The sequence below is a fragment of the Leguminivora glycinivorella genome, chromosome Z (assembly GCF_023078275.1).
Source record: "Leguminivora glycinivorella isolate SPB_JAAS2020 chromosome Z, LegGlyc_1.1, whole genome shotgun sequence".
Taxonomy (NCBI): domain Eukaryota; kingdom Metazoa; phylum Arthropoda; class Insecta; order Lepidoptera; family Tortricidae; genus Leguminivora; species Leguminivora glycinivorella.
In genome coordinates, this window is record NC_062998.1 from 41,376,321 (window position 1) to 41,390,017 (window position 13,697).

The 13,697-nt window shown below is 38.9% G+C and overlaps 1 protein-coding gene across 1 annotated transcript in view; it reads right to left on the bottom strand.

Moving 5' to 3' along the window:
* LOC125240492 (sodium channel protein Nach-like) overlaps positions 1-13,697 on the bottom strand; it is a 31,189-nt gene that overhangs the window by 8,032 nt on the left and 9,460 nt on the right. The window contains exons 6-8 of the mRNA XM_048148386.1: positions 13,526-13,658; positions 2,747-2,911; positions 1,353-1,464 (exon numbers count right to left, since the gene is read on the bottom strand). Of these exons, the coding sequence (XP_048004343.1) occupies positions 1,353-1,464; positions 2,747-2,911; positions 13,526-13,658 (410 nt within the window). The remainder of the gene's footprint in view (positions 1-1,352; positions 1,465-2,746; positions 2,912-13,525; positions 13,659-13,697) is intronic.

Genomic DNA, 13,697 nt, shown 5'->3' on the forward strand with positions numbered 1-13,697 from the left:
TTTGTAACTATCTTTTTGTAAATAAATATTATGTCCAAAAAATATATATATACAATTTACTTTGTAATAGTGATATACTTTATATTTTACATTAATTCTTTATTCACTAAATTAATTATACACAATATTATAAAAACGGCATATAATATTATGTGTTTATAATTAAACAATTATCAACTAAGCACGAAAATTGACAGGCAAAACTCGTATAAAAATCGGTTCGCTCCGATTCATGCAATAATCGCACGTTCGAGAAAAAATGTCATACGAGAACCAGTATAGACGAGTCGAGAAATGTTATGGAAATATCTCCCGAAAATTCTACTCTTCGTCTAAACTATTTCGCCTGGCGATAATCGCTTGGCGAGTATCGCATACGATACTCGTATGCGACTTTTTATTTCTCGCACGAATGTAAACGTTTTCGTACGATACTCGCCAGAAAATATGCGATATATGCGATATACGATAATGTCATACGAGTTTCTCGACCAAGACGGGCGAGAAACTCGTACCATCTAAATGGGGCTTAAAAGATTGTCAAACCCTTATGTGCCTGCGATTGCAGCGCCACCTATCTTTTCTTTTATATGTGCACTTCTGATACTTTCACTACTTACCTCTATTCTCCCTGGAATAACTACGAGCCTTGCTACGAGCCAGGTTATTCAATATTTGTTGACAGTGACACTTGACAGTCAGACATCTCGGACTGCTTAAGCTGACTGTTAAAACTTTTTTTTTATTAATGATTTTGTCGTTTTCTTAGGTGTGACGTCATTAAGTTGAGTCTTGACTTTTGTAACTTACGCTCTTTCTGCTCGATGTAGTAATAAAAAGGGATTTTCGTATTAAAATAGCAGTTATTTTGAAAAATAAAAATATACGTTCAAACCGAACAATAAAAAGTAGTACTCAAAAATATATGAAATGTTGTCAATTCAACATTCCCATAACGAACAAATAGGTACAAATTGCCTAAAGCAGGCAGTGGAAAATTTAAAAGGTCAATAGGGAGTATTTCGGTTTTGCCTCTAGATTAAGCATTATTTCACATCTAAAAACCATACAGTAACTTATACCTACGTACAAGTAATTTCAAGGACGATATAATATGCCATAAACAGATTTATGAGAAGTTTTCAGTAAGCGATTTGTTTTCAAAGTACCTACCGCGAACCACATTCAACGACTTCGACGTTGCTTCGATGCAACAGAGTGCAACACGTTTAATAATGGTTTGTCGTACTTCGCAGTAGGCCCTAGGTATAAATGTGCTAGCGTGCACCCCCTACGAAGAATTTTACGCAATATACCCTCTTAAAGTTAAATATAAAAAAAAAACAGCTGACCTGAAGTCGGAAAGTAGAATGGCAAACAATCGCACATTTTCTTTATGTATTCCACCTTCTTGAAAGCCATACAGTTATGGTAAGAGTAGTGGCGGAATTGGCTAATATGGAGCTGCAACAAAAAGTCAAATGATTGATAACCTATTTTCCTATGATGTTATTGTCAAAGACGAAGTTATTGATGTTGATATCATATCGAAATAAATTGAATAAAAGCACTGAAAGCTTTTAGCAATCGTTGCTTCCATAAAAGCCATCGCTTAGAGTAATTTGAGTATCGTGGCATTTTAACAGGGTTTATTTTATGTGTAGCCATAATCGGAACGGTGAATTTCCAATATGATGGTAACCCTGGTAAGTATAGCTATTGGAGGTCTATTTATATTCGTGATTTCGGAGTTGGCCATTGTAGAACCCTGTTCAAACCAGCTGTAGAATTAACGAATTTCTACTAAAATATGCGGTAGTTAAGAGATTTAAAGAATGCATTTATAGTAAGATTCAGTAAGTAAGGAAAGTAAATACTTCGTATATAATCGTCCAGTTTTATTATATTACGAGTATATTATCAATATGCTTTTTCAATTATTAAAGATAGATATTTTATAAAATAAATATCAACAATTACTCAAATAAAATATAATATCAACAATCTACATTTATAACTTTGAGATTTTAAAAGGCAATTACAAGTTCCATTAAAAATGTTTTCATTATATTCAATTAGTATCGAATAATTTATTCAGATCGTGGAATGGATTTAAAAATAGATCAATATCTTTATTCAGTTTTGCGTCAGTAAAGTGCGTCATAGTGTTTATAATCGTCTATTGATATCAAATCTGATATTACTAAAGTAAAAAAGTTGAAAGCCCCCGCATTATGTACTGAAGAAGAAGATAATGTAGGTATGCATGATAATTTATAGAGTCTATTTGCAAGGTACTCGCACTTACTATTATTAGTTTTTTTTACATCCACAAGCTTTCACTCTCCCTTTAGAAGAGAAGCTTAAATAACCAAGAAAGTTTGAGTTTGCTGCGTCGAAGAATAAAAAAGGCTCACAACACATAGGTACACTGTTTTTTTAGCTGTTTAGTTAGCGAACTTCGGTGTATGACTGAGAAGTACATTTAATTTGACGGCAAATCATATTAGGTAAGTAATTTCATACTTAGCAGAAAAGAAAGATACCCGATTGATGCTTAATTTAATTTATTTATTATCACAGACAAATGGCCCATAATGGCTTAGGAATGCACCCTTTAATATAGCCCTTGTATGTGTGGTACCTAGTTTTAAGCCACAATTGCAATTTTGACCGTATTTATTGAATTTGGGAACATACAATATTTGTTTAACTTTAACCCCTCATCTGCTCATCTGCTTGTTACCTCATCGTTGTAGTAGCACTGCCGCCGCTCCGGCTCGAAGGACTTGATGCCGGGCGTGGCGTACGTGCGTTCCGGCGACAGCGAGATCAGCACCTCCGTGGAGGGGTTCACCATGCGCGCCTGCGAGTCCAGGTCCGGCAGGTTGTACGAGTCGTCTATCAGCACCTGCCAGTGACGTGACACTTTTGAATGTCCTTGTAGGTACCGTGAGTGCGTTTTCACATTATCCGATCCGTTATCGGATGTAGCACCGATATCCCATACATTCAAGCCGCCATTTTTGATTTTTGCCTTTGAAATCCTTCCGACATCCGATATCGGATCGGATAATGTGAAAACGCACTTAGTGTGCTAGCTTCCGCGCATCGCTAGAGTGCGTGCGTTCTTTGCCGGACTCACAGTAGTAGACCTTAACTACTCAGAAGGTGCGAGGGTGGTAAAGCTATTAGCTGGTGACCGGGCGTGCCAACTGGGGAGCCTAAGAGTAGACGGTGACTTAATCACAGAGCCGGAGAGGGTACTGAGTACTATGCTGAGCACACATTTTCCGGGCTGTGAGGAGGTGACAGAGATAGATGAGCAGGTGAGCCGGGGGGAGGCCGACTGGGGAGGTGCGGCGGAAGTGGTGGAGGAGAGCAGGATGGAGTGGGCGCTCTTCTCCTTTGCACCCTTCAAGTCTGCGGGCCCGGACGGGGTCCTACCGGTACTACTGCAGAAAGGGTATGAGCACATAAAAGATGACCTACTGGAACTGTACAGGGCAAGTATCGCTCAAAGACACATTCCAAAGGTGTGGAGAGAGGTAAGGGCGGTTTTCCTACCTAAACCAGGCAAGAAATCATACCAAGAGGTAAAATCATTTAGAAGCATAAGTCTATCGTCTTTTGTCCTAAAGACCCTAGAGAAGGTGATAGACAAGCATATAAGAGAGAAGGTCAACTGCAGTGGAGACCCGCTTCACGGGAATCAGCATGCATATGCAGGGAGGCTGCTTGTCACCCTTGATGTGGTGTCTACTTCTGGACTCTATGGTAAGAGAACTCAACAGGGGAGGCTTGTACATGCAGGCCTACTCTGATGACGGAGTACTACTGGTGAGAGGTATGGTCCTCAGTGTCATGAGGAACATAATGGTAAGAGGTCTCAGACAGGTACTGGGATGGTGCAGAGGGAGAGGACTGGATCTCAATCCGTCGAAAACTAAGCTGGTGTTATTCACTAATAAGAGGAAAAAAGAGCTGGAACCCATAAAAATAGAGGGCGTAGAACTAGAAATGGTAGACGAGTTCAAATATCTGGGCATTACTCTTGACAGTTCACTCAGATACAAGACTCATATCAGAGAGCAGACGGCTAAGGCCATAAGAACGCTGTACCAATGTAAAAGGGCAGTAGGGAAGAACTGGGGACTGAAGCCGAGTATGATCCACTGGATTTACAAAGCCATTATCACACCCAGGGTGCTATATGGGGCGGTGATCTGGTGGCACAGGACCCATATTGGAGAATATCGGAAGAATCTGACAAAAGTACAAAGACTAGCCTGCCTCATGATGACGGGGGCTATGAGAACCACCCCGACACATGCTATGGAGGTGCTGTTAGGCTTAAAGCCCCTCTGGATTGAGGCAGAGAAGAGAGCCATGGAACAGTGGTACAGAATAAAAGCATGCAAGGAATGGAGAGGAAGTTGCGTGGACAAGAGACACGCACTGATACAAAGAGAGGCACTATCGAAGCTAGAAATGCTGATGGTCAATAATGACCTCATAAAGAGGGAGGAGATTTTCGATAAGAAGTATAGGGTACATATAGGAGAAAGAGACAACTGGAAGGTAGAGGTCGTGCACCCAACGACTATATGCTTCACAGATGGCTCTAGGAGAAGCTCTACAAAGCTATCAGGAGCGGGAATAGTAATCCCGAAACTAGGAGAAAAGGTGTCGATACCACTAGGGAGATACACTAGCGTGTTCCAAGCAGAGGTATGTGCCATAGCGCGCTGTGCACGTATATTAAAAGAAAGCGATAAACAATATGGAGCCGTGGTAATATACACCGACAGTCAAGCGGCACTAAAGGCTCTGAAGAGAATATCGGTGACCTCGTCCCTGGTGAGAGAATGCAGGGAAGAGCTCAACTCGATAGGCAAGCATAGAAGTGTAACGGTTGCGTGGGTACCGGGACACCAGGGAGTCACAGGTAATGAGAAAGCGGACGAGCTGGCAAGGGCGGGGGCGGAGACGGAATTCTTGGGTCCGGAACCGGCTCTGCCTATGTCAGCTGACGTCACGAAAGGAGTCATTGAGAGGATAAAAGAGATGGAAGCACAAAGAGCCTGGGAAAGAGAGACCAGTTGTAGACAAACGAAGATGATGATAGAAGGTAGAGACCAAAGGAGAACTAGGTATCTTCTGAAACTAGGTAAGAACAGTCTAAGAATGCTGACCGGTATCATAACGGGACACAACACTCTTAACAGACATATGAAGATAATAGGTATCAGTAGTGACGAATCCTGTCCACACTGTGGTAAGGAGGAGACTAGTTTGCACCTACTAGCAGAATGTATCATGTATGCGGCACCGCGACATGAAACATTCGGTAGAGACAATTTGGGAGAAGATGAACTCAAGGATGTCAAACTTAAAGATGTCCTTCTGTTCTGCAGAAAAACAAGAAGATTTGAGGAGAGAAGTGTGGGAGGGCAGCCGGGACAGTAACCTGCAGCTCCAACTCCAGGGAATTGGGCTGAATGAACGCACCAGCGATCGACAGCCCGCCTGTATCCGGCCAGGCGTCCCTACACTACATCTACATCTACATCTACGAGGGTCATGCCAAAAGAAGTTAGATACTCCATGGTCATTTGATTGATACTGGCCAGTTATACACCAATGTAAAGGTAGGTTATCTGCTTATAAATTTAAAAATGGAACACTTGGAAATTCTTAGGATTCCTTTTTTAATTATTTTTTTTCTAAATAATTTTGGCGGGAATTTTCCGCAACAATGGAGCTTACTCGACGTGATTTTCGTGTTATGATATATTATGACTTTAAAAAAGGTTTAACACCTCAATAGTGTTTTGAACTTTTAGTCTCGACTTTTGGAGAGTCTGCGTGTTCACGTGCAACTGTTTTCAATTGGTTTGCTGAATTTAAAAGAGGACGGGAGAGCTTTGAAGATGAGGCGAAGACCGGACGGCCGCCAACCGCAGTCACTGAAGAAAATGTAAATACTGTGGAAAAAAATATTCGTGCGAACCGACGAATTACATATGTAGAGCTCGAGCGTGAACTGGGCATTGGATCAGCAGCATTGCAAACTATAATTCATAGTAAACTGTCTCTTCATAAGCGTTGTTCAAGATGGGTGCCGCACAAGCTCACCGATTTACAGAAAGACCGTCGCGTGGATTGGTGCAAATTTATGATAGATAAATTCGACGCAGGCGAGAACAAAAACGTATATGATATACTTACAGGTGACGAAACATGGCTATATAACTACGATCCCGAAACAAAGCGACAGTCCACAGTATGGTGTTTTGAAGATGAGCCGACGGCAACAAAATGTCGGCGAACCCGAAGCACACAAAAACAAATGGTTGCCTCATTTTTCTGCAAAACGGGACATATTGCTACAATAGTGCTAGAAGATCAAAAGACAGTTAATTCAGAATGGTATGTGACAGTTTGTGCCCCAAGAGTACTGTCAGCTTGGTGTGACAAGCGGCCGAAGTCAGGAACCCGGCACCTGCTCTGGCACCACGACAACGCTGCCCCGCACACTTCCGCTAGAACACTTGACTATTTCAGCTCAAAAAACCGGCCAAGAGCGTGTCGGGCCACGCTCAGTGTAGGGTTCCGTAGTTTTCAGTATTTTTCTCAAAAACTACTGAACCTATCAAGTTCAAAACAATTTTCCTAGAAAGTATTTATAAAGTTCTACTTTTGTGATTTTTTTCATATTTTTTAAACACATGGTTCAAAAGTTAGAGGGGGGGGACGCACTTTTTTTTCCTTTAGGAGCGATTATTTCCGAAAATATTAATATTATCAAAAAACGATCTTAGGAAACCCTTATTCATTTTTAAATACCTATCCAACAACATATCACACGTTGGGGTTGAAATGAAAAAAAATATCAGCCCCCACATTACATGTAGGGGGGGTACCCTAATAAAACATTTTTTTCCATTTTATATTTTTGCACTTTGTCGGCGTGATTGATATACATATTGGTACCAAATTTCAGCTTTCTAGTGCTAACGGTTACTGAGATTATCCGCGGACGGACGGACGGACGGACGGACAGACAGACATGGCGAAACTATAAGGGTTCCTAGTTGACTACGGAACCCTAAAAACGTGACTATTCTGCCCCACCCCCCATATTCCCCTGACCTAGCCCCCTGTGATTTTTATCTTTTTCCTAAAATTAAAGAAAAATTAAAAGGAAGGCGATTTGAGAACAAAGAAGATGCGTTGGCTGCGTATAATTACGAAATTTCTGAGGTGTCTAAAGAAGAGTGGTCATCGGTATTTTCTAAGTGGTTTAGACGGATGAAAACGTGTATACGTGTTCACGGTGAATACTTCGAACAAATAGATAGCTGTAATAAAGAATAAAGTATGTAAATTTTGAGTATCTAATTTCTTTTGGCATGACCCTCGTAATAATTTTATAAATTTGTTTACTCAGTAAATGTTAATTATATTAGTCACCATTATATTCCAATTAAATAGGTACATCGAGGTGGAATTAGTTATCAATGTAGAAACTAATCTACATTTTTGCGAGCAATAGTATACACCGTGAATATACACCCTGGGGCCCCTATTACCCGAAAGGTTCTGAGGCCTAATTAGAGTAAATAAGTAAATAAAATTATACAACGTGTTACACCATCCACTGAAAACCTGAAAACAGAACTTTGTTCAGAATCAAGAGTAGAATCGATTACAATATATTTTAATGCAGGTTACATACACGTTATACATGTTTTATAACATGTAGTAAAAAACTCGTAATTTAAGCGATATTAAGTATTTAAAGCAAATCACAGGTTAATAAATCCGTAAGTTTAACACACCCTAATGGGGTACGGAACCACCTAAGTACTATTTTTATGCATCTAAAAACCTACTTACATGGTTTCTCTTAACTAAATTGTGTATTGACCAACAAAATGTTTCTCTACCGCAAATATTTAAGTAAATTAAGTAATTTTCTTAGTCGAATAATTATGTCAATCTTTATTTACAAGCTAGTAACACTTTATCGCGTGAATCAGCAAATTATTCACTAGTATAGTCATAAATATGTACCTACGTGGTTCAAATCTCTCGGGATATTGGCGCCCACAGTGTATATTAATTTTATTGTTGTAGGTAAAATATTTACGCCACCTAATTGACACTGATTCGAAGGTGATAATGAGATTAGATCTAATAATCGGATTGTAACGTTGATATTATTGTTAAGTGTCCAACTTCCTCATCTAAAGTGATAATTGCTGAACACGTGTGTGACAGCCTTTACCAATTCCTAATGTTATTTGTTTTGACATGTGCCGTCAATCACTTGACACTAACTTGAATGTTATTCTTAAGGGTCTCTCACACTAATAAATTCATTTATAATGTATGAAAATAATGATTTTTTTTTTCGAATTTAACTAAAAGTGATATACAGGGTTGGTTCCTGATAATGAACCTAGCTACGTGTCGAATTCAACGGAAAACAATAAAAACACGGTGTATGTATTTATTGTGAACTTTGTCGAACATATAATAAGTCTAAGGCGGGATTAGGACATGTATATTATTTCATGAAAATGAAAACGCGAGCGTAGCGAACGCGTAATTTTCCAAAGTAGATAATGACGACCGTCTGGCCCAGTCGGTAGACACTGGTCTGTCGCGCTAATACGCAAGAGCGATAGAGATAGATATCTACGAGCGTTTAGTTTCGTGAGCGTTTTGTGAGCGTTTGTGCCATTCGGCTACGTACCCTGCTAAGCCGATGGTCTTGGATTAGAATCCTGGTAAGGGGGTCATTCTCAGATTAAGCATTCTCAGACTAATTGCCACAACCTGTTTCAAATATTGGTATTTTCTGTCTAAATATATCGAAAAAGAATTTAGTGCAATCCACTGAATAATTTAATTGCTTTGGCATAATGATAGGACAAGCGGAAGTATGGTTTTTTGTACTAAGATTATTTCTTCGTTGTGGCAATCAGAAAAAAATGCCGCAACCCTTTTAATTTTTTTTTTTTTTTTTTTTTTTTTCAAGTTTTTTTTTTTTTTTTTTTTTTATTATTCACAATTCGTTATGACAGTGTGATAGAACATCCACAAATCTACTTTTTTAAACTAAACATACTTTATAGTCGTCGTAATTAGAACATTGTTTCGGCGATAAGATAAATCCTTTTTATGTATTTTTAGGGTTCCGTACCTCAAAGAGGAAAAACGGAACCCTTATAGGATCACTCGCGTGTCTGTCTGTCCCTCTGTCACAGCCGATTTCTCCGAAACTACTGCACCGATTTACTTGAAATTTGGCACACGTACGTAAACCTGTGGCCCAAAGACGGACATGTAATTTAATTAAATGAAATTTAATCACAGGGGTCACTTTTGGGGGGTAAAATTGAAAATTAAAAATCAAAGTTATTAAAACTATATTGTGTTACATATCAAATGAAAGAGCATTTTATCAGCATCTGAAATATATTTTTTTTATATTTTTTGTTTTGGTAATTTAGAAGTAATTTAAGAAAATAAGCAAAAAATTACCATTCCCCCCCCTTATCTCCGAAACTACTTAGCGTAAAATTTTCAAAAAAATACACGAGATAGCCCTCTTCCTGTAGATTACAGGAAAACCTATTAGAAATCTACAGTCAATCGTAAGTCGGACTTAAGAGAAAAAAACTCAGATTACGAATTTCACTCACTGCCGCTGCAAGTAGTTACTAAACGTCTTAAAATCGGTAAGCGAGTTGGACAGGTATAAAGAAATTCATTTCTGTCTTTTTCTTTTTAGAACTTGTTCAATTTTTTTTTTCATTTGTACAAAATGACTTAAGTTCCTACTAAAAAGGAGGCGCTTAAGACCGTTTATAAATTGACTGAGCAAAATTTTATTCAAATCGGTCCAAAAAAAGGTGTCTGTTGACGAAAACATAGAATTTGTGCCACCGAAAGCCCAAATCTGAAGTCCATTTTGCTCTATCTCTTATCGTTTCCGAGATATATACGTAAAGTCTTGAAAGTGCGAAACGTTGACTTTGCCATTATAGTCGTTCAGGCGCTCATGAGTTCTTTGTATGGAAAAGTCGAAAACCGACTCGCACTTGACCAATGTTCATAGAACGTTGTGGTTTTTTTTTATTAGCAAAAATGACTTAAGCGCCTTCAGAAGTGCAGGTGCTTAAGACCGTTTGTAAGTTAAAGTTAGCTGTGATGGCTCAACGAAGAAAGAAGATTTCAATATCCTACTTATACATATTTTATTAATTTAACTATACAGTTTTTATTACTCAAGCCAAGCGTTACGTTAGCTATCGCTATTGAAAGGAAAACTTGTGTATAAAGCTTGAAACAAATTATGGGACGCGTTTGACGACCGCGACTGATAAGCCGATGGCTTGCGTGGGCGACGGTCGCGCGACGGCGATGCGACGCATACGAAATCAAACCTTATCGATATGGAAGTAGACGATGCGATGAGACGTGACGGCGACGGTCGCGCGACCGTCGCCCACGCAAGACACGGCGTAAGTGTGCACGCCAATTGCTTGCATTTGAAATTGAACTTTAATTACTAAGAAATAACGTTGTTTTTGTAAAAAAATGAAAGTAGTTTTTACTACATTGCGAAGTTTTCGTTTGTCAACTAGACGCACACATTTGCAACTAAGCGATCGGACTGTAGGTGACAGTGTACCTCGTGGCGCCGAATGTACTTTCTAAAGTACATAATGGTTTCAATGGAATTTTAACTCTCATGTAAACAAATAAAATATAATTTATGTATGTATGTATGTATAAGCTTTATTGTACCTACATAAAGGAAACAAAAGAGACACAGTTACAGAGTCAGTAATATACAATGTAGGCGGACTTATCCCTTAATGGGATCTCTTCCAGTCAACCTTATAATTTCTTTTGTTTCTAAAATTTTTCGAATAACTGAAATTGAATTCAATCTCAAGTACAATAAGAATCAAAATTCCCTAGCAAAAATTTTGTATGGTGGGCGCCACGATGCTAGGGAAGTTTAAATCGATGTTATCGCATCGATCTACTGAGGGGGGCGGTGCCTACAGCAGTTGTAGTTGTATGCATACCTAGCTCACGCACACAGACGCGTCCACTGGCGCCGCGCCGGTGTCCGCGTGCGCTCTCTGCAATGTCTCTGCAATATATGCAGAAACCACATGGTGGTCTGTGGCAGAAACTCAATAGACATTTTTAGGGTACGTGAAGTAACATGGTAAATTAAAAATTATCATTAGATACTTATTTGCGGAGGTGTAAACAATTTCCTTCGTTTTGCCATATATCAATAATTACTTATCTATATTAAATTCATTAATCCGTATACATTACATTTTTACAATTAAGTGTATTAATTATACTCATAGCTGGGCACCGTTAATCAAATAGTAAACTTTATAATCGATAATCCGTTAATCATGATAAAAAATAATTTTACTGTAGCTAGTTGCATCAGTTATCAACTATTATTTTTTTGGGTAAGTTTATTATGTTACTGTAAAAGACCGAAGTTCGCCAAAATCTCTTGAAAAATCCCAGCTGCCAATTGGTAATAGCGAAATGTTAATAAATATTGTTCTCTTTGGACTTACACCGACGTTGGTTCGGTAAATCCTAAATACAACAATAGATAATGTATTTACTAAATAATATTTATTTAGTAATTTCCCGCTAGAAACTTGCGTTATACTATTCTGTTATTCTGTAGGTATACTTTTTCAGCTACCATAACCAAATTTGGATTAGATTAAAAAAACCTTTAAGTAAAACTTAGAACCTTGCAGATTGTTTTACTCACCCTTTCTGATGTTTACCATACTTACTTACCCCGTTATTCATAAACGTACACTAAAGTTATCAAGCCGATAAATTTCGTTTGTCCCTTTCCGACGTATTGGTGTGATAGAAAGGGACAAACGAACTTTATCGGCTGGATACTTTAGTGTACGTTTATGAATAAGGGTGTTGAAATTTATAGCTACGAAATTTTACATAAAACACCTACTTTAAAATAAAATAAAAAATGTTGAATTTGGTTAACATTATAAAAGACCTCACGCAAGCTGTGCTAATTAGTTCGCGAATTCGTCGAGAGGTGGCGCTAAACACAATTATGCTCATCAGAGAACCTATACTTCTAGCCTAGCCCAGTCTTTAGAATTATGTGAGTAACGTAAAAGTTTTGTAGGTACGGAACCCTCGGTGGGCGAGTCCGACTCGCACTTGGCCGGTTTTTTTTATATGTTATATATATCAAATAGACTCTAATCTACTAAATAATACTTAGTAGGTATGTTCACTCGCAGTACCTATGCTTTTTTAAAGATAGACAAACTGACAAAAAGTAAATGATAAGCACGGAATCATAACAAGCGTATCATACAATGGCAATTAGAACAGTCCCTGCAATTAGAGTCGTGGCTCTTAGAGAGAAGGTATTTTTTGAGAAAAAATGCGATTTCATAAATACATTTCTTATATGTATATATCTCAACCCATAAAGCCTAGCATTATGCTTTCGTCACAATATAGAGTATAAAGCTAATTAGAACAGGCAAATTAATAATCGAGGTAATATGAATTAGAAAAATCAAAAACCAAAGTCAAGGCAATTAGATACTTCCGTAGACTTCCCCTATGTTCATTGACACTACGGACGTGCGTACGGCCGAGCACATGCGCAAGACTAACAGCTCACAGCCCGTGCCATAGTGATGTGCACGATAACCCAAGTTAGGGTTGTACGAGCTCGATTGTTAACAATCGCGGCAATTATACTTTTCGGCCTGATTCGAAATAGCAAAAATCACTAAATTTTGAAGTCACGGACAAAATTCTAAACTGGGAGAGCGTTTGGACGCGTCGTGGCAATTATAAGAACAGGGTTTTAAAAAATATATATAAAACAAACTAAAACCCTTAGGGGCATGACTGTATATGCAACAGATTGGTATAGGTGCAAACTGCCTGTAGAAAAATCAGCGCCTCAATATTATTTCATTTTCCCATGGATTTTGCCTCGGACATGAAAAATCTTGCTCTCAGAGAATGACCCAAGGGCATTTACCTATTTGTGTGATGGACAGACATTTGTTGCTGAGTCTTGGTTGTTTTCTATGTACATAAGTAGGTATGTGTATTTATTTATCTTTGCTTAGTTTGGTCACAGCATAATAAAGAGTATGGCCACTCCCGCTTCCCGCTTAAAGTGCCGCTCACTCGCTCTCGGTTACCTCACAGTTACCGCCTGTCAGAAACCAGACCGGTCGACCTGTCATATCTCACTCATACAAGCATGGTACGCACATACACGAACTTAGACTATGTGCATAGGAACTCGCTCTTTCATATATTTGATCGCCATCGCCATTGTCCGAGGTGTGGTTTGGGGCTAGGTTGTTCTGTGTAAGGTGTCCCCAAAATATTTATTTATATTATTTAATATAATATGTCCTAAGATGTGGTGTTAGAATCCATCACGCACCAATGCGCCCTGCGAGGCCACCGCAGAGCTGTAGTAGTCGTCAGGAGCGGTGTTGATAAGCACGGTGAGGGCGGTCTGGTAGCCGCAGGAGGCCACGCGACGCGGCGCCACCTGCTTCCCCAACTCGTTGCTCCTGTTACATATTAATATAAGTAACTGAAGGCAGCCTGTG